Source organism: Peromyscus eremicus, chromosome 7, assembly GCF_949786415.1.
Source record: "Peromyscus eremicus chromosome 7, PerEre_H2_v1, whole genome shotgun sequence".
Lineage (NCBI taxonomy): Eukaryota > Metazoa > Chordata > Mammalia > Rodentia > Cricetidae > Peromyscus > Peromyscus eremicus.
In genome coordinates, this window is record NC_081422.1 from 24,405,887 (window position 1) to 24,433,355 (window position 27,469).

General features: G+C 39.9%; 1 protein-coding gene across 3 annotated transcripts in view; it reads left to right on the forward strand.

Moving 5' to 3' along the window:
- Positions 1-27,469, forward strand: part of Opcml (opioid binding protein/cell adhesion molecule like) — a 507,406-nt gene that overhangs the window by 394,173 nt on the left and 85,764 nt on the right. For all 3 annotated transcript variants that reach the window (XM_059266732.1, XM_059266733.1, XM_059266735.1), the window contains one exon: positions 2,945-3,070. In XM_059266732.1, the coding sequence (XP_059122715.1) occupies positions 2,945-3,070 (126 nt within the window). The remainder of the gene's footprint in view (positions 1-2,944; positions 3,071-27,469) is intronic.

Genomic DNA, 27,469 nt, shown 5'->3' on the forward strand with positions numbered 1-27,469 from the left:
CGAAATCACCAATCTTCCATGTTGTATGGGATTCCTGAGCTATGATGCTCAGTAGGTTTTGTACAATTAACGTATTTTGAACTTAATGATATTTTCAACTTAGAATATGTTTATTGGTCATAACCCCGACACAAACCAAGGAACATCCATACAATGAAAGGTTACAACAGTAATGGAGAGTTTAATGTTTTCTTTGTTGGTCTCAAGGAGAATACAATTAACAGTAATCAAGAGATCAAGACAAAGATTCAGAGTTTTAAAGGATGGGCAAGAATTTGGAGATTAAGATATGAGAAGAGTATGAAGATGGAATGGTAATAATGGGACAAAGGGGTTAAATGGAATGAAGAAAAGAAAACAGGGTAGAAGTGAGAAGTATGGGGATGGATAATTAACACTCAAGATGTTTGAAAATACCATATAGAACCCTACTACTATAGAAGTTTTCCAAAATCTATACATATATGTGGGAGTCCACAAAAGCTTCCTAGTGAGATCTGAGCTTGCTTTACACAGCAGGGCTGCATTAGGGGTTGGCTTGACAATGTGCACTGTCACCAGGTGTCTGGGATGATCTGCTCTTGGCTGTGCTGGGGGGAGGTCTTTTGCTCCACCCCTCAGCATTTGTTTCAAAGCCCTTTAGTAGAGACAGAAGGGGCTGGTGGGTTTTGACCCAGGCCCTCCTGAACTATCCTGTGTTTCTAACTGTCTCTCTCCTCTATACTTCTATCCACATACTTCTCACTTCTCCCTCCTCAAGAGTACCCTGAGGGAAAAAGAGGGAGCTGGTCTCCCTCACATGTACATATAGAGAAGGAGTTTAAATGGAGTTACCCTGTAATGGCAGGACAATGCCTCTCTCAGGCACCATAGGCTACCAAATAAAAAGCCAAGTACCAGATACAGGTTACTTCTTTTTGAGTAGTTTATCACTGGGGTCACAGACCGCTCTCTCCATCAAAAGGCCTACAGGCTATTGCCGTTGCTCTTGGTTGACCTCTAGCACTGTATGCTATGACCGTATCGATGAAGGTACTACATGTCTGGGTCACAGACCATAGAGAAATCCAGCTAGTACTTACCTGGAAGTTTCATCTCTCTTGGCTAACTTTCATAGTGCTGGAAGGCTCTATTTTCAATACCAAGGGAGAAGAGTATTCAATACTCTTACCCCATTGAGAACCCTGTGAGCTACAGTAATTCACCCAGCAAGATATGCCCACTGGTGCAATAGTTGTACAAAAGTTTTAGGAGCAACCATCCACTTTCTGATTGTATTTGAAGCCTGATTCCCAAGACAGAATTCATGCCTGGTACTGTTTGTTAGTTGGAGAAAAACATCTGTGGCAGGCTAAAGCATTGGCAGTAGAGGAGACCCTAATGCTATTATTCTACGAAATGGACATAGTGTTAAACTGGTCCCTAAGTTCTTATCTTGATATCCATAGTTTAGTGGATCTCTCAGCTCTCATTAGAGGAGCTTCTTTGAGCAGAAGATAATTAACACAGTAGGAAACATAGAGACTCACAACTGATAAATATGCAGAGACTATGAGACTCTGGGGTGAGATATTTATGTCGTAACTCTAGGTGTGATATTTATGTCATAACCTGTCTCCCAAGGCTCGGGGATCATCATAAAACAGGGGGTAGATATGCAGTGAATGACTACAGGCAGTTTACCATGCACAACAAGACACTTGTACTGAAAGCCACTGAAGACCTACCACTAGTTCAGAAGATATTGGCAACTGACAGCAGCTAAGAGAGGGAGAATATGATTATTTCAAGAATGCAGCCCCTAAATTGCTATCCATACCCCAGTAGATGATCCTATACCCATCTATGGACAGCACTAAACAGACTCAGTAGGTTATAAAAGACAGAGAGAGAGTGTGAAGTTACAAGTAGGGGAGTAGGGGAGAAATTAGAGGAGTGAATGGGGTATATGTTTCATCAAAACACATTAAATGCATGTATGAAGTTCTCAAACCAGAAAACAAAAAAAATTTTTAAAAAGTAGCAAAATTTGAAGCTTGGCAGTGGTGGTGCACGCTTTTAATCCCAGCACTTGGGAGGCAGAGACAGGTGGATCCCCGAGTTCCAGGCCAGCCTGGTCTACAAACTGAGTTCTAGGATAGGACTGCTAAGCAGAGAAATGTTGTCTCAAATTTTTTTAAAAAAAATTGAATGGGGTTTGAAGGTCAGATGGATTAATGGAAACTTTCTGGTTTGGGAGGTTGCCTATTGTTTTGTGCATATTTTTTATTTGTATGAGCACGAACTGCATACTCAATTACTCATTTTAATTCTTAGTATCCTGCACAATTTCCAGTATGTACTAAAAGTTTTGTGGATTTGTTGAACTGGATTTATGTAGGCTTAAAATAAACAACCACTAAACACTGATAATAAAATAAAATAAATGTAAAAAAAATAGTTGAAAAGAATTCTGGGAAGAAATACTGTATTCAACCTCAAAGCTTTAGAAAGGGTCTGAATGCTTGGGACATAGTAATTAGCCAATGTGTTTGGCTTTTGCAGTGAAGTATTGGGTATAATCTGTGATTGGGAACCTCCTGTCATCTGTGTAAATAAGAAAGGAGCCTGTGGACAGAGAAGGACTCTTGCTGGTTCTTGTGTTTCATCTTTGACTTTCCTCTCATTGAATAAATGGTTATACTCTTGTCTTCAGATCTGCCAATGCTACCACCATACCTACATCTACCAACTACCTCAACAGGGCATAACAATGAGTTTTTCTATTAGAGACATTCTATAAATGGTGTCACTGGCCAGATCTTTGCCAAGATGAGCAAAGTGGGATTAAAATGATATTTATGATACAAATACATAATATGATATATGCATATTTATAAGCTGACAGCTCCTTTTAAGTGTAAGGAATCATTCTCAGTTTTTTCTTTCCTGTGTTTCTTTCTAGTTCCTCCCCAGATAATGAACATCTCTTCAGATGTTACTGTGAATGAAGGAAGCAGTGTGACTCTGTTATGTCTTGCAATCGGCAGACCAGAACCAACGGTAACATGGAGACACCTGTCAGTCAAGGGTAAGGTATTCACCATGCAAAGTTTTGAGAAGGTATATTAAAGGCCTGCTTGGTGCTTATGCAAAAAGAACACCAGCAACCAGAAAATAGCCTTGGATGTGAATGAGTGATGCAGCAACTCAGCATCTCAAAAGCAACCCTTTCTATGTATCTGCTGCTGAGCACCACGTTCCAGGAAAAGACTTTATAGAAGAAATTTACTGAAATTATTTTCTCAGTTCTTCCCATGACTTAGAAAGCCTTTGACTCCAAACTGAGCAGAAGAGTGGATGAGTAGCTTTCGTTGACAATAGTAACTTGTGTGGAGAGGGGTGTGTCCTTTCTTGTAATAGAGGGTGAGGTTGATAGCATGCCCTTGGGAACTATGACACTGCTGTATATGATGGAGAAAATCACCTCCTGCTTCAATACTTTTAGGACAGTTATGCAGAACCATACCTGTTGGATCTGGACACACAGAGTTCACTGTGAGAGGAAGAAGGGCAGTAGGAGTAGGGACATACACTAGGCACGACCTTGCTCAGTACTCAGGAATTGGTAGTAAAGCATCAGTTACCATCATCCCTGACTTAGTAGGAAGGAAAACAAAAGAACCTGCGTCCTTACTGCTGTGAAAATAACTTGGTCCAACTTGAACTTTCAAGGATGGGCACAGAGCCAGCTGATATATTACACTGTTGCCAGAACTGTGATTGATTCTAGAGAATATACAAGAATCAAGTGCTCCCTCAGGCATTGGAAAACCCAAACGTGAAACCAGTGAATAGGAAAATACACATATGCCTGCATGTAATGTAAAAATAATGTACATCTAAAAGAAAGCAGGGAAGTAAATCCTCGTAACCTTGAGAAAGGCAGAGATCCCTAAAACACAAAAAGCCCTCTTTGAGAAGGAGAGAAAAATGACAGACTTGCTTGAGTTTCCCAGGGCAGTTTCTTAGCCAAGTGTGAAAAATTTCATGACTTAAATGGAAATGTATTTCTTCACACTGTTGGAGGCTGTGTGTCAAAGGTCAAGGTGTGGCCAGGCTGCTTCCTTTCTTTGGTTGATTCCTTCCACCTTTTCTGCTCGCTTCTGATGTCTATGAGTCTTGGGTATGCCTTGTTTTATAAATGTGTCCCCTTGATGTCTGCCTCCATCCTCAGTAGCATTCTCCTTATGACTGAGCGCAAACTTCCCATTTCCTTGACAAAGTAAGGGATCCTAGTAATTACCTCTTCTTGTTTGGTTTTTACTTGATTGCCTCTATAAAGACCCTATTTCCATTAAAACATCATTAGAAACCAATGAAAAGTCAAGTCTCTGAAAAAGAGTATACTTATTTCTGACAAAAAAAATGACATTAACTATATATGAACATTTATAGCATACAACCCTAACAGCCCACCTAAAAATGATCAAAACAGGCATATGAAAGCAAACAAAGTACATGAAAATATACTCAACATCGTTATCATAGAAATGACAATCAAAGCACAGTGAGATACCACTATGAATGGAGCCACTAGAAAGACTAAAATTAAATAGACTGATAACATCAAGTGTTGGTGAGGTAGGGAGCCACTGAAGTTCGCCCTCCTCAACTCTGGACTGTGCCACTGAATAAGCACTCTGGAAGGAAATTTGACATTTTACTGTAAAGTGAAACATAGACTTAACATATACCTAAAGTGTGTATCCACAGATATACACTGCATGTGTTAGTTTCATTCACAACAGTTTAAACTAGAAGTATATCACATGAACACTAACAGCAAGCAAATAAATATAAACAATAGAACAATGTTGGACAATCCAAAGACCAACCACTGATTCACATGACATGGGGGATGAATCTCAAAATCACACTGAGAAAGACAGATGTAACTACACACACACACACACACACACACACACACACACACACACACACACACCAGGTGATTTCCTTTAAATAGACAAGTCCTAGACCAGGAAACCCTAATCCATAGTGACAAAAGCCAGGTCTTCAGTTACCTAAAGGGGACTTTGGGTAACACTGATTGCAAAGCTGGGTAGGAAAGGATGTGTGTTGGGGTGTGGGAGGGTGTGACTCTATATCTTGAATGAAATGATAGCTATAATAGTTTTTACATAAGTCAAAATGAATACAACTTTACACTAAAAAATAAGTGCATTAGACTGAATATAAATTCAATTCTAATAAATTTTGAAGTGTGTAGATGTATAAGAAATAATGTCCTGATGTCTTTTCCTAATTTAGGGTATCAGTCATCTCAATAACTCCAAAGGAGCGATGATTTGTTATTGGAAACATCACCTAAGCAGTGGGCATGTTCTTCCTCATAAACTAAGAACATTCAATTTCATCTGTATCTTTTTCTAGGGAAAGATAGTACTAATAAAATTGCTTAACACTTTTGATAAAGACTATAGGTATTGAAACCTAAAATTTTAATATTATAACATCAACAAGAGCATTAAAACACACACAGTGGGCATTGCTGAGCTCAGCTTTGATCTAAGTGCAGCCATAGAGCAGGTCCTAAAGGCAGGGGCCCCAGGTGACTTTTGTCTAAAACCAGAGAGAATTTAGGCTTTATGTGATCAACAAGAATATGTCTAACCAGGAGACCAATTTTTATGCATTTGGTAAAGTTGAATGTATTTATAAATGCTTTAAATCCCAGAATATACTCATTTGATCCCAACTATATAGTTCTCGAAGCCTGGAAACATTGTAAAAAGAATTTTGACTTTGTGTAAGTGTTTTGAAGCAATTCTTTCTAATGGTTCACTGGTAAGAGTTCCCCTTTTAAAGAGAGATTCATTCATCTCCCAACCTTTCATATAGTGTAATAGTTGCAATTCAGTGTTAGAAGAAAAAAAAAGCCAGCAAATTCTAAATTTAAATGTTGCCTGTGCTCTTTCAGTCTCCAGGACTGCGCTCCACTGCAAGCAGGGCTTTGTCTCCAGGCTCTTGGGTCCCCAGCTTTCCTGGCTGCCATTGTCTTAGCTTATCTGCTTGAAATGACATTTAAACATTTCAACTCAAGGCATTGTTTCTAAAGTTTTCAAAGATCTGGAGAGTCTGCAAGTTTGAAATCTGCATCTGCTGGGTGGACCCAAGTGTTTTCTCTGCTTGAAAAGATGTTGAGCTCTACTCAAAGTTAGGGGGTTGTTCTAAAGAGGACCATTCAGTACAGCGTGAACATCAAATAGCATTTTGAGGGGAAAAATGTTGGTTAGCTGAGAATGGAAGAATAAGAAATAAAGGTTACAATGATGTTTCTTTTGGCATTCCAATGGTGTTACACATGAGGATTAAGCTCACTGGACAGCTCTGTTCTCAAAGACCAATGGAGTTTCTGAAATATATGGCTTAAATTGTGGGCTTACATAATTGGAATAAATAAATAAAATATTCATTTAGGAAAAATCTTTCAATGAACAAATGATTGAAAGTTAAGAATAATATTCATACTTAGGTTTTACCATGTAATTCTAAGAGAGGCATGTATCTTAGTGGTACAGTGTATGCCTAGCATGACCAAGGACCTGGGTTTGAAACTTCGAGTCATAAAATGGCGGTGTGAATATATGCAGCCAATTCCTAGAAATCACAGAAAGAAGTTAGAGTAAGTGAATGTAAAAATCCATTGCCATGTGGGAGACTATTAACATTAAGCATTGATGTGCCCAAAAATATAAAGAATCTCTGAAATTAAAAAAAAAAGATATAATGGAGGAAAAATTACAAAAAAAGCATAGAGATCAAAGTATAAGGATGGTATTACTACCTAAAATTATAGTTGGACAATGGAGGGTTGCAGGCAGGGATGTGATGGTAAATGTTTGTTTAAAATTTTCTGTTAGTAAGGTGGATAGAAGGAATCTTGAATGCTGTTACCAAGCTCTCTTGGTGCAAATCTCCTGTTTATTGGCACATTCCCGGAAGTCCTCCTGTAACAACTTTGCATTTCTGGTTCATTTTCTCATCAAAACCCAGAACTACACCTAAGTAAGGCCTCAGTCCAAAAGGAGTTGCAGGGGTTGAAGAATCCACAAAATGCCAGATGTGGTTTAAGGAGACCCAGCTTCTCTAATCTCTAGACTGAGTGAAGAACTGAAGAACCCCTGACCTGTTTCTTCTGCAGCATTGAAAATATACCTGAATTCCCCAGAGGGAATTCACCAGCACTTCCCAGGAAAGCTGGACATTTCACAGGATTATGATGAAGTGTTGTGACATCTCTAGGAAAGATGGTCTATAGATGTCCATTTAGGTTTTCACAGTTGACATGTTAACCACTGAGCATATGACTGCACAACTTTAGATGTAAAAAGTTATCCTTAATGGTTTCAGTAGCAGATAATGGCTTACTAATAAAATATATTCTTATGGATATAATAGAGAATATGACACTTGCCCAGTGGGCTTTACACACATACAGTTCTGTTGCAAGGTAACCTGCAGCTCAGGACTAGAAGAAAAATTCACAGGTTTCTGTATCAATGACTCCAGTTCTGCAGAATAAGGTAGACATGTTTCGAAATAGGTAAGCAGAGTGGCTGAGCAAATGGCCAGTGTGTTTGCAGCACACTGTGAATGAGCTGGGTTTCGAGAATTATTTTCTGATCCCTTCCTGCAGAAAAGGAGAAGAGTAATTGGATCGGCAAAATCAGGGGATAGCTCTTCTGTGCACAAGGGTGATCTGAATACAAAGGTGCAGGGATGGGAGCAGAGAGAGTCTAGAAAGACTTGCTCTTCTACAGAGGGCTGGGTTTCTTTCCTTCTTGTAATACCATAGCAATCCACTCTAATGCTTCACACCTGGCCGACGTCTAATGACATATTTGGGAAGGCCACATGTTTGGGGAACATAATGAAATCTTCTCTTCTATCTCCCTCCACTGAGATTTTAAGATGACAGCCATTCACCTGTGAGTGAGTTGCTCACACAATCTACTCATACAAGAGAATACCTCAGGGAGCTGGTGAATGAATTATTTTTGCAGAATTTTCTAGGTAACTGAAGCTGACTCCTTTATGCATCAACTTGAGTCATTTTAATGGAAGCACTTTTTTTAAATGCAGCAGGTTCTCTTCTGATTCTTCAGTCTAGTGAATGCCATTTAGGCTCATCTTTATAGTGTAGCAACTGCACTACACATTTCAGTTGTTTGTAACTGGGCACTTGGGGACTAGGGTAACTAGGAATATAGCCTTTAGACACTGTTGAAATCCTTGTGTCGGGTGTCCATTGTTCCCTGCTCTTCCTTTCTTCACCCCAATCACACTATTAATTGTCAATTCTCCCTAAAGTTGGTGTGCCTACTTCTCAGTGGCTGCCTTTCTTCTGACTGTTTCTAATTTGTGACAATGAAGAATCTGCATAACCCAATGGATTGAGCCTGAGTAAGAACTAGGAGGGAGAGGCCTCAGCTCTCATGGTGGTGATGAGGTACTCTGATGGTCATCAGGAAGAAGTAGAGTTTTGTATTGTTTTACCAAATGAAGTTGCTAGATGCATGCATTCCATGGTAGTGGTGAGCTATACTAGCAAAACCATAATCCATGGTTCTCATTTGTTTGGCAATTCTATCTCCTGCACTCTCTATTTAATACTGAGGCTATGAAGTGTACAGAACTATGCCTGTTTCAACCATAGTCTTTACTTGTTGCTCTATAATTCCCAGGGAAAAAAGTCTTAAGCAACTTATTAATTTTCCTTATTACCCCAAATATGTATAGGTGTGTTATACATATTTGTATATGTATATGGTGTGTTGTCTCACTGGAGATATGTGGACTTCAGTCACTTAGACTGGAGCTTGAGAGCTCAGCTTAGCTCTTAACAAACTCAGTAAGATTACAAACATCCCTTCATTCATCTCTTTGATCCTCAGTTTCTTGTCCTGTAGAATGGGACTCTGTATGTCAATCTCATCAGATAATGTTTGGGTTGAAAATAAACAGAGAATGGCAAGCACCCATTGCCATGGAGCATGGGTGCACAACTTTTTCTTTTATGTAACTGTTGTTCTGCTGATTCATCAAATGCAGTCTTAAAAATCTGCAGCCTATATATAACCTGGGAACTGGCTATGTTGGGTATCTACTGTGTTACTAGGAAAATGGAATCCCCTTCCACAAGTTCTTAGTCTTGTTAACAAAAGAATTTTAAAATGGATTCAGAACAAAGCTCCAGAACTATTTTATTCATTTGAAGGAAAAATGACCAAGTAGGCAAATTGTAAAAGATGGCAGCGGCTCCAAGAGGGAGATGGATACGAGGGAAAGAGGTATCATGCCTTTTGAGTTAGGGTCCCTTAGAGAAGGCAGGTTCAGCAACAGACCCCAGCAAGCAGTTGTGTACCCAAGGGGAGGGGCTTCAGAGAAACAGCGAGAAATCCTGGCGGTAGGAAAAGCATGCCTTGTCTTTTGGCCAGTATTGGAAAAAGAAATAGAAAGAAATGGGCAAGTTATCCTCTTGAGCTGCAACTCGGAAAAGTGGATGGGCTTAGTAGCTCTGCCTGGCAGAAGTTGTATCAGCAACTACATCAAGGAGGGGTTTGGGGAGGGGAAAGTACATTGTCTCAATCAGGGATAAGTATTCCTCTCACCTCCCTAGCATGTTTTCAGGTAAATCTGATTTCCTGAGTGTATGGACTTAGGGTCAGATGACTGACAGGCCCAGCTAGATTAACACTCAAGGGAGTACAATAGTACGTAATATTCTAATCTTTAGGGCAGGCCAGAACATCATGCCTCTACCCGGGGCCAGAGATAGAACACAAAACATTCTTCTGACCAAAAGGAAGTAGTTCTCCCTTACTGGGCCTCAACAAAGCTATTAAATATTAAGGAGGGGGCAAATTTGATGTTTCCCATTTGGGTATTGCTGAGGAAACAGGAGATAGAGTCCAAAACCAACCATGATGGAGGGGTCCAGTGACCTCCAAGGTTGTCCATCTCTATCTAGCTACCCAAAAATTGGGTCAGTCCTAGTCTTGTATTTAACTTATTTAATGTTCCAGTAGTCCTGAGAGAAAAATGCTAATATTTAATTTTATTCCCCCATTCCTTCATTCTTGAGTCATTAATTTATCAAATCTGGAAATTATACAGATGTTTTATTGTGATAGACAAATTTGCAAACAACTCAAATGTCTTTCACTGAGTGGGTAGCTAACTGTGGCATATCCACACCATGGCATACTGCACAGAAGAAGAAAGAACCCTTATTCATTCACTTGACTACTTAAAAGGGATGAAAACTGGGTGCTATGTTGAGGAAAAAAATGTTATATACTGTATACTTCTTTAACAGCAAAAATATGGCAGCCAACCACAGACCAATGTTGACAAGAGTAAGGGCAGAAGAAGAGGGCAGTGGGTTGGCACTGCCTTGGTGTGGAAACTATCACATCTCCATTGTTGTGGTAGACATATGAATCCATATGCATAATGAAGTGTTCAAACTCATGTAAAATAAGCATGCAAAACTGATAAAAAAAATTCATGGAAATTTCATAGCATCCTTATGGTATACACATATTTACATATGTGTGTATAGATTTAGTTAATATTCATATTCAATTAATATAATATACCATAATTGAAGAAACTTAGTGGTGAGTATATAGAACTTGCCTACTATTCTTACAACTTCTTGTGAATCAATATTAATTTTAAAATAAAACATTACAGAAAAAGAATGAGTAAAATGAAGCCATAGTTTTCCATTAATATTCTACCACTATAAATGCTTATAGAGAGTCTTCAGTTTATACTTCTTTATGCATCATTGCTCATGAGCTTATCACAGTTCTCCAAACGGGTCAGAGAAGGAATACTCCGCCTGTTTCAAGGGTACAGAAACAGACACAAAGAAAGACATGACAGGTGACTCCCAGCTGGCTGAGCCGTACAGCTATGAAAGGAACCTGGTTTCTGGTTTTTGAATCCGGACCTCTTTGTACTACACAAAAATGGTTCCAATGGCTTCAAACTGGAATGGTGCATTTTAAATCCACTTCTGCTTGTTAGCAGGGGCACCCAAGGGTGCCCACTAACTTTGAGTGACATCTGCACTCTCATCCTTTCCTTCCTTCCTCCACACCCCCTTCCAACATCTAGTAATGTTTCTAGCTCCATCCACATCATGTTGTTCTAACAAAAGCGCTGCTTCCTAATGAAGGCCACAGCCATGCCATTGTCAATTGACCATCTCTGTTACTCCTCTGCTTCAATTAAAATAAACCCATGAAGACCTACCAGCCTCGCTTCTCTTCTAAACCACCCATGTCCAAGTTCCAGCCACTGAGAGAAATTGCTTATTAGCTGACCATCCACTCTTGCTACTGCGCCTTTGTCTTTCTGCAAGGCAGCCAGGATCCTTGTTTCTAATCTGGAGTCATGTTTAGAGCCTAATTAATCCCTGGAGTGTGAGAAAGAGGTGTCTGAGATGAGAAATCAAGGTTATACATATCTTGCTCAGTGGAACAGTTATGGGCAAACAAGCTGTTCCTCTCACATTTTTGCAAAGCAAATTTATGTTCACTAACTTTGGTTCTTGTTGTAAATGAGAAGTGTATGAAGGTCTAGCAATGCGCTTTCACCATATGGGTGCCCATATGTTTCCCCCCCTTTGCTTGCGTACATTTCGCTTTGGCATGCACATATGCCTGTATTTTTGCAACTTAACAATATTAAAACTAATCCCATTTATGCTCCTTTTGGGTGAGTTGATTGAGTCATAAATTCCTGAGAATCTCTTTCTTGGGATGCTGAAGATCTGATGCCTGAGTAGGGGGAGGGCAGAGTAAGCTATTCTGGCAGCAGAGGTAGTCAGCCTGTGCGCCTGCCTACCTGATGTTCCCTGACCCAGGCTCCATAGTGGGGTACTACCGCTAATGACTGGGAAGCACGAACAGATTACACCTTGGTGATAACCCACATTCTGCCTCCCTCGTGAGGAGGGATCTTTACCAAGAAACAGATGGTAATTCCCAGGCTTCCCTTTCTGAAGTCCCTGGTGGAGTGACTCCTCTTGCAGCAAGCAATCTTGATGGCTGGAGGTGTAGCACTGGATATATAGTCAGTATTTTTATTTTTATATTTCCCACACTGAGCTGAGAAACTCTGCTTGTCACAAAGGGAGCAGCTGGAAACTCATCTTGCACTGAAATGATGTTCAGCTTCTTCACCAGGCTCTTTGGAGAATAAATACAAAAAAAAAAAAGTATATTAGCATGTATCAGGTCGGGTGAAAACCCCAACTAATTCTCTGTAAAATTGGAATTGGCAGTATTGCTGCTGTTTGTTGTCAAGCCTTCTCCATCTTTATTTCTTACTCATCCATTCCCTCACTCGTTGGCTTCATTCACAATATCTCCTCTCTCACACACACAAAATAATGGTGTGGAAGGTAGAAGTGAATCCCGTCTTAAGGAGCTGACAGTCTAGACACTCAGTGATCAAGTAAGTCAGCACATGCCCTGTCAGTGTGTGGTGACTGGTATGACTGGGACACAGGAAAGGATGGCCCAGTGCAGGGCAAGTTTTCACCAGGAAGGTGGCATTTGAGGATGAGTGAAAGTCCATTAGGGAGCCTGGCAAGGTGGTGCACATCTTTAATCCTGGCACTCCAGAGGCAGAGGTAGGTGAAGGTAAATCTCAGTGAGTTGGAGGCCAGCCTGGTCTACAGGGTGAATTCCAGGTCAGTCAGAATTGCTAACACAGAGAAACCCTGTCTTGAAGAACAAAACAAAACAAACAAAAAAACCAAAAACAAAAAAAAACAAAAAAAAAAAAAGAAAGAAAGAAAGAAAGAAAAGAAAAAAGTCTATTAGGAGAGAGATAGGGACATGAGCCCTTGTTAGCTCCCTAGGCAGACACTTTCCACAAAAGAAACACCATGTTCCAATTGGAAGAGGGATCTGGGTCTGCAAGAAGCAACACTATATGCTAAACAAAAAAGGAGAGACAACATATCACCCGAAGGTACTTAAGGTTTTTGCTCATTATTCTGAAAATACTATAAAAAAAAAACACCTAGACCTTCAAGAAAGCTTGGAAATAAGGTGAACCTGTATCTAGATTTAACTAGAAACATTTAATTTCTCATCTACTCCTTCTCTATGCAAATATGGCAATTGACTAAACCTCTGCTTCCATTCCCCATCTATAAACCAAAATGAATTAGTAATGATCCTTTTCCTTTATGGAGGCAAGGAGAATGGAATTTGATAGTATCTATTCCAAATACTTTTAGATTATAATATAAGAAAGGAAATTAACATGTATCATAGTAAGTGTAAAATTGGAATTAGAAAGGCACCCAGTGCCGCCTGCCGTCTGTTGCAAAGCCTTCTCTATGCAATTGCTATATCAAATTATGCTATTGAAATCAGCTGGACACTGATAAAATTGAGACCAGCTTTACAAGTCCTGTAGATCTAATTGGCCTCAGCAGTGGGTCCACAGTGACTCTTGCTGCTGAACTGAAATCCTGGGCTTCAATAGAAAATAATAAGCAGCCAGGCCCCACACCAACACACTGCAGCCACCCCTGGAGATAATGCATTTTAATTTAGACACTGAGCCCCTTCGCTTGGCCAGATGTTGAAGGAACCTCAGAACTATTCATTTCCTTCTCCCTTCCAGCATGAGCACCTTTGAGAATTTTTGAAAAGACCCCTGGCTCCAAATGTGACCACCGGCTTTCCTTGGGGTTCCTTCCTCATAGCCATTTGTATTTCTTTCTATAAACCTCTACCTTCCTAGGGTAAAGTTTCTATGAATCACCTTCTTGGGGGAAGGTATTTTCAACTGGGTCTCCACTATTTCCAACCAAACTTACTATGATTAAGTTTGCCCTGCAATGTGTCCGTGTGTAGCCAAGGCAAGTACAACACAGTCCATCTTCTAAACTGAAAAGGAGATCGGAGGGGGAGATCAGTAAGCTTTGTCTCCCACTGCAAAGTAGTTGGGACCACTACAAGAAAGAGACAGAGCAGAGGTAGCTTGAGGTAACTGACTTTTTAAGATCTCTCTCCATATCGTGGTTTTAGGAAGGTCTGTGGCATCATCAGAAGTTCCAGGTAGCTTGCCGAGATGCCCACATCTAACTCACTAACAGCTAGAGTTGGATGCACACATAAACATACACACACACACACACACACACACACACACACACACACACTGATGCCAAGTTATGGGATTTTCAAAGCATCCCTACCAAGTTAATATAGCTAGGTGCATGGTGTTTAATTAGCATGCTTCACATCAACAGAGCATCAATGACATAACACTTAGAAGCTTAAGCACTGAGTTGTTTTGTCCTCTTCATTCTCTCAGTGCTCTGGGCAAGCCTCAGAAAGTGCAAAGAGTATGTCTTGATTAACTGAGTTACTGAGATACTGACATCTCCTGGTGATGCTATACCCCACTCGGGCTAGATAGGATTCCTTTCTTCCTTCCCCGTACCTTGGCCACTGGAGGTCCATTTGAGCACATGAGCTGGCACATTTGTAAAGTTCCTAGCACCAAACTACACCACCTTACATTTCGAATGTGATCAAAGAATTCCTATCAAATAACTGTGTGCATATGGTCTTATATCCATCCCATAGTATGCCAGAGACAAAGGAAAGAGAAGCACAATGATGATCTGCCCAGACCTGTCTCCAGATCCAAGGACTACTGGGATGATAGTCCTAATGTGCCCAGGAAAGGCTGTCGGGGTGTCTTAGTCACTGTTCTATTGCTATGAAGAGACACCGTGACTGAGGTGACTCTTAGAAAATAAAACATTCAATTGGAGGCTTGCTTACAGTCTCAAAGGTTAAGCCCATTATCATATAGTGAGGAGCATTACAGAATGCAAACAGGCACTGGAGCCCCGGCTGGTCCATAGGCAGAGAGAGAGTGAGACTGGGCCTGAAACCTCAAGGCCTGACCCCAGTGACGCACTTACTCCAACAAGGCCACACCTCCTAATCCTTCCAATCCTACCAAAGAGTTGCACTCCCTGGTGACTAAGCATTCTACTATATGAGCCTATGGGGGGCATTCTTATCCAACCACCATGGCAGGAGGTGGGGTGGGGTGGGGGGCACTTCAGAGTTTATTTACAAAGTTGTAGAAAACCTGTTCTCTCCCAAGTACGTTCTTTCCATCTTCCCAATCGTGATTCTTTCTTCCTCCTGTCCCTAAACAGTCTATGCTGGATAGCAGATGGTCATCTCGCTGAGCCTTTACTTATTGCATCTTCAGCCAATGCTAAAGTTTGGGCTAGTCTAGCTTTCTAGTCACAGTGCTCTATGGTATGGAAGATGTTATTCTAGTCCTGTGCGTACGGGAAACTTTGTGACTTGGGCTGGAAAACTTACTACTTTTGCACAAAAATTGGATGACTTAGCTTGACATGTTTAGTTCAGTATTGGCAAATTGGGGAAATGATCTTTGCATCCCATAGGATAGATCTGTCTCTGTGACACCAGAATTTTGACCTTCCCTGTTCCTCCAAGCTCCATTTCTCCCTGTCTTCCTCCTCACACCACCTGCTATCCTGGGCTTCCTATAGTGTTAACTGCTAATCCCCACATTGCTGGAGCTTGAGAAATGACTCTAGAAATGGTAGCAGTGGGGGAAGTTGTTCCTTCCTCTACAGTTTAAAAGCAGCCAGCATGGTTAATTAGCTGCTTCTCTTAGTATGAGAACCGGAAGGGGGAAGGGAAGACTGAGGGGGTTGTTTGGAGCATTCTAATTGGAGTAGGCTCTCCAGTCTTTATGAATGTTCCAGCCTGGGAGAGACATCCTCCACTGGAGGTAAATGGGATCAGGGGAAACTGATCTCATTAAGCAAAACTGGTTGATTGTCACTTTGAATGTGGGCTTCACAGCTGGAGGCTGTGATTGACTCACACACTAACAAGAACTGGGGTTGAGGGAAGAGGTGAGGAAATCAGATCCTCAGTGCCCAGGCATCATGGAACCCCTCCCACCCATCCCCTTCATGTCCCTGGGGTAGGCTGAGAGCGGGACACTAGGACACCTCTGTAGTCAGAGCAGGCAGCCAGGGAAGTCTTCTCGGCCTTTGCTTTGTCTAGCCAACACCTCTTTCTTTTATTTTTTTTTTCTCATCTTTTTTTTTTCCTCCAGAATAACTTATTGTTGAGAGTAACCCCCTGGGAGTGCCAGAAATAGTTTGGTTTTAATGATACTCTGGATGATTTTGCTTCCTAAGAGAAATGCTAGGTAAAGTAATGGATGTAACCTAACCAGAATTACCATCCTCCACTCCCAAGTGCCACTGTACATTCTACATCTCTCTCTCTCTCTCTCTCTCTCTCTCTCTCTCTCTCTCTCTCTCTCTCTCTCTCTCTCTCTCACACACACACACACACACACACACACACTTGGCTCAGCTCCCCTCTGCCCCTCACAGCATCGCAGTCATAACTACTCTGATCTCAGTCTTCCACGGCACTCTCCTTGCTCCAGTGAGCCTGGGCTTATTTGTCCCTACACAATTGGAGCCGGATGCAGTAATTACATCTGCAGTGAAAGGATCTCACTCCCTTACCAGCAGTAGGTATATTGCTCTAGTGCTGCTAATGAGGAATGAGCCTTCCCCACAGAGCATCATAAGGCCACAGGAAGCTCTGGGACTTCAGGTAGCAAGACATCTGGAATTTGGTCCTGGGCCACAGTGTACTGCAATCTATACCTCATTCTTGCTCTCACTACACTGTTTGGGCGCTTGACAGCAGTTTGGAGCAAAGGTAATGTGGAGCCATAACACTCCAAGTCTGGATGGTAATTTCAAAGTGTCTGGTTCTGCATATGATGTAAAAGTCCCTGTAGGATGTACACACGGCCTCTAGCTGAGCCTTTATCCCCAGTGCCTAAACGGATTCACTGAGACAGCTTCTCCTTCCAGCCCCGGCTCACATCACTTCATCTACCACTACTATGATTATGGGTACTTCCCAAGCTTTCTTCTTTTTCTGTGCTCTTTGTGACCCCCATGCATTGACCATCTCTCCTCATGTTCACAAAGGTCTTCCGTCCAAAGGCAGAAGATAAAAATGTAGAGCAAAGGTAGAAAGTGACTAATGTACTTATAGAGGAGGAGATGGAAGTCTAGACTGTTCTAACTGCCTGTAGCTGGAAACAACCATCTCTCAGGTAAATATTCATTTATGCAATCATTCATTCATTTATTCTAGAAACTAATTAGTGAGAGCCAGCTACTTACCAGGATTCAAGAGTACCAGGACAAGCCTGTAATCCCAGCAGTCAAGAGGGCCTTGTCTCAAAAATATATAAAAAAAAAAAAAATTACCTATCATATATTGAACTTGAAACTGGAGTAATCAGGACGAATATAATTATTTATGGCTTTCCACAAAAAGATGACAATGTAGCAAGGCACGAATAGTGCACGTGTTTACAGAGCAGTGGCCAGTGGATTAGCAATCTAGTAAAAGGAATGCAGGGTCTCAGAAATACCTCAGCTAACTTGTCTTTTGAAATGTGGGAGAATCAGGAGTAGCTCCTAAGAAGACAACTCAAAAAACACATTCAGAGTTTGTCAAAGGAAAGAGCTTAGCATAAGTGAGGTGAGGGAGAACAGAAATATTCAAGGCAGCGGATGGAGATAATTAGATGCACGATGTAAAAAAGAGAAATCGCATGTTGTAATTGGTAATATAAAAGTAGTTTAGTATCTTGGGAGCATAAAGTGTGAAGCTGTTGTACGGAGATAGCATTGAGATTACTTGTCACAACCCAATTATCACACAGCATTGTAAGGAAACAGTCTTGGTCACACCCACCAGCAACCAAAACTTTTGTGCACATCTTCAAAATGATTCCCAAAATAACAAACATATTGAATACCTGTATCTTACCATCAATCCTAGACTAGGATGTTTGACTGATACTCTCTGCCAGTCTTTTCCTGGCTTGCTCACAATATACAATTTTTTTTTCTTGTTTCCCTCAACACTTCATGAGGACTCCAAGCTGACTGGATCCCCATTTCCTCACACTCTGTGCTCTCTTGCTTTAGCAGAAATTGTTTTCCATATTTCTAATAAAACTCAGTTTGTGGTCTCTTAACTTGGTCATTACTCTGAGTAGCATTAAGCCTGGGAACCAAGAATATATCCTTAGGTATACTTTGTAAGATGTTAACATTTACTTCTCCATGATGGTTATATAAATTAAGGTTTAAGAAATAGATGTAGAACCAAGCTTTGTGGTACGCAGCCATGACCCCAGCATTCAGGTGGCTGGGACAGGAGGATCAAGAGTTTAAGACCAGCTTGAGCTATATACACAGTAATGCCTTACCTCAAAAAACTAAAAAGGGGGAGTATTTGAAGAGTTGCAACCTAATTCACTTAAGTATAGCATTCATAGTAACAAATTCATAACTCTATGTAATCACTAACCAAAGATGATACAGCACATTTCCTTTAGCTCAAAAAGGTATTGTTTATGTTCCCCAAACTTACTTCTACCCCACTTGAGTAAATACCATGTCTGGCTATTGTGTATAGGCTTTTTGAAGCATGTATTTACCTAGAATGTATACACATTTCTTAGAAAAAACACATATGGATCTAGAAAATATGTATATGAGCCAAATTACACATATGCACATTTAAAAATATATAAAATTTTCTATAACCTTAGCATATACATTCAGAATTATTTTATTCAGCTTTAACATTTCCTTCATGTTGTTATGTGAGATCCCTTTTATTATGGCCAAACGATACGTTATCTAGATATATCAGTATATGCTTACTCAGGAGCCATTGGGTACATACTTGTCTGCTTCTACCCTTTTGACTACTGTGTAAAAATGTAAATTTACTACTGCTAAAATATGTAAATGCATTTTGTGAGCATAAATTTACACTTTTCTTGGGTTAGATCTTGGGGTTGGAATTGGATGGTCATCCTGAGAGTTTATACTAAATTATACAAGAAACTACAGAAATGTTTTCCTAAGTGGTTGTTCCAGCCTCTGTTCCTACACACTGTATAAGTGTTGTGATTATTCTGTGTACCTGTCCATCACAATGGCATTCTCTCTTCCACATGACGTACATGATATGTATGGCATGTGTGTTTGACTTTGCATTGCACTTCTCTGGGGGTTAATGGCGATTGCACTGTTCCTTGTGCTGATTGGCCATTTCTATGTCTCCTTGTTTGAAATATTGGTTGAAGTGTTTTGACTTTTCTTTGTCATGTTATCTTCAAATGACTGAGTTGTAACAGCCATTTATATATTCCAGATGCATGCCCTATGGGAGAGGTGTGTGTGTGTGTGTGTGTAGGTAGGTAGATAGAGACAGAGAAAGAGGATTTTTGTCTCAGTCTACTTGTCTTCTCATCTTCATTAGTGATATCTTTCAGAGAATTAAGTTTTTAAATTTTGATAAAATCGGATTTATCAACTTTCAATACTATTGTTGTAGTTTTAATAGCCTATCATATTGGATAAAATTATTCAACAAAACACCATACATACTTTCTTCTAAAATGTTTAGAATTTAGCATATCAGTTTAATTGTAAGGTTTACATAAATTAATAATGTGTGTGATATGAAGTAAAGGTTCAAAATAATTTCTTCCATATGCTATAAGTCATTCTAACATCATTTGCCAGATGTACTCTGTCCTTTTCTCTGAATGACCTTGAATTCTTTTCTTTAAAAATCAACCAACCATTGATTTTGGTTTCTTGCTGATATTCTATGATTTTTCCTATTAATCTATCCCCATGTCAATACCATACTGTTTTGACAACTGTCACTTAATAATGTCCTAAAAACCAGATACTGTAGATTGACAACTATGAAGTTTTCAAAATAGTCTTCTTTGTATTTTCATGTAATTTAAGAATTGGTTTCACAGTATCTACCAAGTATATGAAAATCTCAATTGTGAATATGTTTTAATTATAGATCAGTTTGAAAATAACCGATGGCTTAACAAAATTGAGTTTTTCAATCTTTGAAACATATTCTACCATTGACCTAACCTTATTCAATTATTCTCAGCAGAATTGAAAATGTAGTTAAAAAGTATGGGCAATGCTGTTTGGATTTCACTCTTAATTGATTATAGAAAAATATGAGGAAATACAACTGACCTTTATGTATTGACCTTGCATCTTATGACATTGCTAAATTTATTGGTCCTAATAAATTTTGAAGATTATTTAAGATATTAAACACAATTTATTTTGTTCTCTGTAATAAAGATGGTTTCAATTATTTCTTAACAATGAGTAGGTTTTTCCCTTTTCCAAATTATATTTGGTTACTTTCGCTGAACTTTCCGTTTTCTCAACTAAGTGCAGTATTGTTTGTTGGTTTTACTTTGAAATTGAAGAAGTTTTCTTTTACGTGTAGTGTGTGTGAATGTGTGTATGTGTGTGTGTGGTATGTGAGAATGCATGTTGGACTTTTCAAATACTTTGTTGGGCATATATCTACATGATCATATGATGTGTTGTTAGAAGTGATTGCTTTAGTATTAAACTGACCTGGCATTCCTGAACTGAATCTTCTTTCTTCATGAAATATGCAAACTATTCTTTTTTTTTAAATAGAGAAATTGAGTTTTCTCACATTTTGTTAAGGATTATGCTTCTATTTTGTACTTGAGGGCAAATGATTTTGAATGTTGTGTCTGGTGTTGGTTTCAAAGTGATTCTGGCTTACAGAATTAGTGGGTAATTTTACTTTATTTTGGTTATTTTATTTTTGAAAAAAAATTGAATGCAGAGTGTTGCTATTTCATGGTACTAGCTTATTATAGTAGTATTTAGTGGTAACCATTTCACATCTTTATCTTAGTAAGATAAGCATTTATTTTGTATTTTCTCTTAAATATGGTGCTGGTTTCAGAGAGCTCCTTTATATAAAACAAGAATGTCTCAAGTAATTTTCAGAATATCTGTCTTACCAGTCCATGAATATAGGTCTTCCATTTCTGGAACCTTCTTCTTTGTTCAGTGTCTTGAAGTTTTCATTGTAAAATTTGCTTGCTTCCTTGTTTACACTTATTCCAAGATACTTTTGAGGCCATTGTGAAAAGTACTCTTCCCCTGATTTATTTCCTCACTGTCATTTGTATATAGAAATCTAATGCTTATGGGTTTTTTTTTTCCCATTTAGGGTTTCTATTGCTGTTATGAAACACCATGACCAAAAGCAAGTTGAGGAGAAAAGGGTTTATTAGACTTACACTTCCACATCATAGCCCATCATTGAAGGAAGTCAGGACAGGAACTTGAACAGGGCAGGAACCTGGAGGCAGGATCGGATACAGAGGCTATGGAGGAGTACTACTTTCGGGCTTGCTCATCATGGAGTGCTTAGCCTGCTTTCTAAAAGAATCCAGGCAGTACCCACAATGAGCTAAGCCCTCCCCTATCAATCACTAATTTAAAAAAAAATGCCCTATAGCTGGATCTTATGGAGGCATTTTCTTAATCAAGGCTCCATCCTCTCCAATGACTTTGTATCAAGTTGACATAAACTTACCAGCACATGTGTTAATTTTGTATTCCATTACTTTGCTGAATGTATTTATTAGCTGTAGGAGGTTTCTGGTGATCTTTAGGGTATTTCATGTATAGAATCACATTCTCTAAAAATAAACTCTTTCTTTCCTATCTGTATCAACTCTCTCATTTCTCTAGCTGAGACTTCAAATATTCTGTTGAACAGAAAAGGACTTTCTAAACAGGATACCAGAAGTGCAGCCATTAAGACCAACAATTAACAAATGAGACCTCATGAAACCAACAGTAATGGGGTGATTTGAATGGGAATGGCTCCACTGATTAAAAGAGAGAAAGAGGAAAGAGAATATTCTGGTATGGACAGCCTAGTCAATTTGCCTTGGAAGCATGAGTACTAAGATTTCTATCTCTGGACTTTTGTAAAGAAGCAGGAAAGAGAGAGGGAAAAAAAGAAGAAAGAGAGAGAGAGAGAGAGAGAGAGAGAGAGAGAGAGAGAGAGAGAGAGAGAGAGAGGAAGAGAAAGAAAGAAAGAAAGAAAGAAAGAAAGAAAGAAAGAAAGAAAGAAGAAAAGAAAGGAGGGAGGGAGGAAGAAAGGAAGAAAGGAAAGGATGAAAGGAAGCAAGCAGGTATCCAGACCTCCTTGGTGAAAGAAACAGAAAATCATTAAGGTTCTCTAGCCCGCCATCTTAGTAAATGCTAGGCCAGTGAGAGATTCTCTATAGGGAAAAATGTCCAAGAAACCGGAGAAATAACACCAGAGATGGTCTTCTGTCCTTTGTCCTAAACACAAACACACACACACACACACACACACACACACACACACACACACACACACACACATACACCTCAACATGTAAAGTCATACATGAAAAGAATATCACTTTTTCTATTTTCATAAAAATATTTACAATACATACCATGATGGTTAATGTTAATTTTCAACTTGACAGAGTCAGGAATCACCTTAAGATGTGGGTCTCTAGGCATGTCTTGGTGGGATTATTTTGATTACATTAACTGATGTGGGAAGACCCATCTTAACTATGGGTTGGGCCACTCCCTGGGCAAGGAATTTTGGATTGCATAAAATGGAGAAGGCTTACTTACCACTAGTTTGCAAGCATTTGTTCTTCTTTCCTTGATTATGGATGCATTGTGACCAGCTCTTTCCATCCCCTGTTGCTGTGACAACCCCATCATGATACATTGTGACCAGCAACTGCGAGCCAAAATCAACCCTTGCATTTCTTAACTTGGTTTGATAAGATCATATTATCACAGCAACCAGAAAAGAAATTAAGGTGCCCACTAAAGTATAGATTTCTTCGAAATTCCTTTTGGACAAGTTATAAAAATTATTATTTCATCTATTTGTGTGATAAACAATGTTACATTTTGTGTTGTTGAAATATCATTCTTTCATGTTTTTTTAAACATGGTTCACCTTAACATTCGTAAGTAGGAATGGATTTTATTGTGTTTTAAAGAATACATCTGTTTTGTTTATAATACTATCTTAGTCACTTTTCCGTTCATAGTATTAACAAGATACTATGACCAAGGCACCTTATTGAGAAAGAATTTGTTGGGGGCTCACTTACAGTTCTGGAGGGTTAAAGTCCATGACCATCATGGCAGGGAACAATGCAGCAGGCCCACAGATATGGTACTGGAGCAGGAGCTTAGCTGAGAGCTTACATCTGATGTCCAAGCTTGAGGAAGAGTGAGCTAACTGGGAGTGGTCTGAGTTCTTGAAACCTGAAAGCCCAACCCCAGTGACACACTTCTTTCAACAAAGCCACACCTCCTAATCCTTCCGAAACTATTCCACCAAACATATGAGCCTATGAGGGCCATCTCGTTCAAACCAGCAGAGATGTCATATCCAAATGGACTGGTACTTTTTTTTATTGTACTCCAGATTCCTAAAGTAGAATAAAGAACTTTAGGGGCTGGAGAGATGGCACAGAGGTTAAGAGCATTGACTATTCTTTGAGGGGTCCTAAGTTCAATTCCCAGCAACCTCGTGGTGACTCACAACATCTATAATGAAATCTGTTGCCCTGTTCTGGTGTGCAGGCAAACATACAGACTAAACACTGTATACATAATAAATAAATAAATCATAAAAATGTACCTTAATATTTGATCAAAGTTCCCTGCAAAATTATTTAGGTTCAGGCTCAGTCAGTCTTTTTTATTATTGAAAATAGATTTATTTTTATGTAACATATCCTAATTGTGGTTTCCCCTCCCTCTACTCCTCCAAGCTCCTCCCCACTTCCCTTCCCCCTTGGATCCACCCCCTTCCTGTCTTTCATTTAAAAACAAACAGGCTGTTCATGTAGACCTCATCCATTTCTCTGTCATTGGGTGATCCCTGTGTCTTTCTTGGGGTCCTGTTTTCTAGGTAGCCTCCCTGGAGTTGTGAGTAGCAGTCTAGTCATCTTTGTTTTACATCTAGTATCCTCCTATGAGTGAGTACATTCCATGTTTGTCTTTCTGAGTCTGGGTTACTCAGGATGATTTTTTCTAGATCCATCCATTTGCCTGCAAACCTCATGATGTCATTGTTTTTCTCTGCTGAGTAGTATTCCATTGTGTATATTTAACACATTTTATTTATCCATTCTTCATTTGAAGGGCATCTAGGTTGTTTCCAGGTTCTGGCTATTACAAACAATGCTGATATGAACATAGCTGAGCAAGTGCCCTTGTGGTATGATTGAGATCTACATGAACAACATGGACGTGAGTGGGGGTAATGAAGGGCAAGGGTCGAGAGAAAGAGAGCTTGAGGGAGCGGGAGATCCCAGCTGGATCGGGAACAGAGAGGGAGAACAAGGAATAAAAGACCATGATAAATGACGACCACATGAGAATAGGAAGAAGCAGAGTGCTAGAGAGGCCCACAGAAATCCACAAAGATATCCCCACAGTAGACTACTGGCAGTGGTCAAGAGACAGCCCTAACTGACCTACTCTGGTGATAGGATGGCCAAACACCCTAATTGTTGGGCTAGAAACCCTATCCAATGACTGAGGGAACCGGATGCAGAGATCCATGGCCAGGTCCCAGGTGGAGCTCCAGGAGTCCAATTGGCGAGAAAGAGGAGGGTTTATATGAGCGAGAATTGTTGAGACCAAGGCTGGATAAAGCACAGGGACAAATAGCCAAACGAATGGAAATGCATGAACTATGAACCAGTAGCTGAGGAGCCCACAACTGGATCAGGCCCTCTGGATACGTGAGACAGTTGATTAGCTTGATCTGTTTGGGAGGCATCCAGGCAGTGGGACCAGGTCCTGTGTTCAGTGCATGAGTTGGCTGTTTGAAGCCTGGGGCTTATGCAGGGACACTTGGCTCAGCCTGGGAGGAAGGGACTGGACCTCCCTGGACTGAATCTATTGGGTTGAACTCAATACTCAGGGGAATCTTTGCCCTGGAGGAGATGGGAATGGAGGGTGGGCTGAGGGGAGGGCGGGGGTGGGGCAGGAGAGGGGAGAACAGGGGAATCCTCGGCTGATATGTAAAATTGAATTAAATTATAAAATAAAAAAGATTAAAAAATAAAATAAATAAAATAAAAATAAAAACAAACAGGCATCTAAAGGATAATAGTAAAATAAAATAAATTTTAAAAAACAAAGGAATTGGAATAGAAAAAAACAAAGAGGAAAAAAGGAAAGGAGAAAAAAAAAGCATAAGAATCAGATGTAGAGACTCACTTGTCACACAATCAGGAATCCCATAAAAACAAAAGTAGAAGACATAATATATACACAAAAGATAGAATAGAATAAAATAAAATAAAAATGAATTTTAAAAGCCCTACATGGCATTATGAGACTAGGAAACTCCAAAGTTGCCCTTGAGTTGACTTTCTGTTGGACATCTACTACTGGGCAAGTAGCCTAGCCTTAAGAATAGTTGGTTTCCTCAGTGAGACTCCACTGGAGAAAATTTAAATTTCAGTTGGAAGCAGCTTCTGGGTTAGGGATGGAGTCACATGCCCACTTCTCCTTTCAGCTCTAGGACCCCATCTGGTGCAGCCCCATGCAGGCCCTGTGCATGCTTTCTAAGTCTTTCTAAGTTCATGTGTGCATCAGTCCTGTTGTGTTTAAAAAGGCCTTGTTCCCTTGTTGTATTCCATACCCTCTGGCTTTCATGCTCTTTCTGCTTCCTCTTCCACAGGGTTCCCTGAGTCTGGAGGGGTGGAATTTGATGGATACATCCTATTTAGGGCTGAGTGTTCTGAGATCTCTCACCTTCTCCTATGGGTCTCTGTACTTGTTCCCATCTGCTGCATGAAGCAGCTTCAATGATGATGGCTGAGCCAGGCACTGATCTACGAGTATAGAAAAATGACGTTAGGAATCATTTTATCAATGCATTCCTTTAGTTGAACAGTAGTAGGCCCCCTAGATCCCTTGCTATCTAGTCTCAGGTTCTCAGTCACCCAAGCAGTGTGGGATATGGGTTCCATCTCATGGAGTGGGCCTTAAGTCAAATCAGGTATTGATTGGTTGCTTCCACAAACTTTGTGCCACTGTTGTACCAATGTATCTTCAGGCAGTACAGGATTGTAGACTGAAGGGTTTGTAGCTAAGTTGCTGTTTATGTTTCTCCTTTGACACCATGAAGAGTACCGAAAACACTGGCCCTTGTGGGTGAAGGCTCTGTGTAAGCACCAGGTCAACCTCTCCATGTCCAATGGGTGTGAAGGTGTTGTTTTCAGCAATAGGGCCTTGCCATTAGTTTGTGGAGAGCAATATATCATGTTGGCAACAGCCTGGGTCATTTAGTGGTTCCCATGGGACCCCGATGGCCAACAACACAATTATATGAAATCAATTCCCAGTACTGGAAGCTTGATTTGGTGACAAGAGATGGCCAGTTGTTGTTCTTTCTCCCCATTATTTGATAATTTCATTTAGATCACCTTCATATATGTACTTATTTCGGGAAGCCTCTACTGTGTTAGGTTTCCATACTACCCCTTAATTTTAGCTGTCTCTCCTCATATTCCCTCCTTCATCCCTCACCTCCCTCCCCCTCCCCAATTGGTCCTCCTGTTCCAACAACCCCTGAGTCCATCCATAACTATTCTATGTACCCTCCCTAGGTATATCTACCCATACTTCCTAGTCCCTTACTATAAACCTAACCTCTGTGATTTTATGGATTGCAGCTTGTTTATCATTGACTCAAAAACTAATACCCATGTATAAGTGAACATATAGCATATTTGTCTTTCTGTGTGTGGTTAGCTCACTCAGAATTTTTTTCTAGTTCCATCCATTTACCTATGTATTTCACATTTTTAAACAAAATGTTTAAGTGTAATCCATTGCATAAGTGTACCACACTTTCGTTATCCATTCATCTGTTGATGAACATCTAGGTTGTTCTGAATTTCTGGCTTTTATGAACAAAGCAGCAATGAACATGGTTGAGCCATTGTCTCTATGGTAAGATGAAGCATCCTTTGGGCATATGTCCAAGAGTGGCATAGCTGGATCTTGACATAGATTGATCATCATCTTAAGGAACTACCACACTGATTTTCACAGTGGCTATACACTCCCACCAGCAATGAATGAGAATCCTGCTTACTCCACACCCTTGCCAGCATGAGCTGTCATTTGTTTCATTTATCTTAGCCATTCTGATAACTGAAAGATAAAATTTGAAGTAGTTCTGATTTGCATTTCCCTGATAACTAAGGATGTTTCTCAGCCATTTGAATTTCTTCTTTTGAGAATTCTCTGTTTAAATACATACCCCCATTTTAAAATTTGGTCATTTGTTTTCTTGATACTCAGTTTTTTTTGAGTACTTTATTT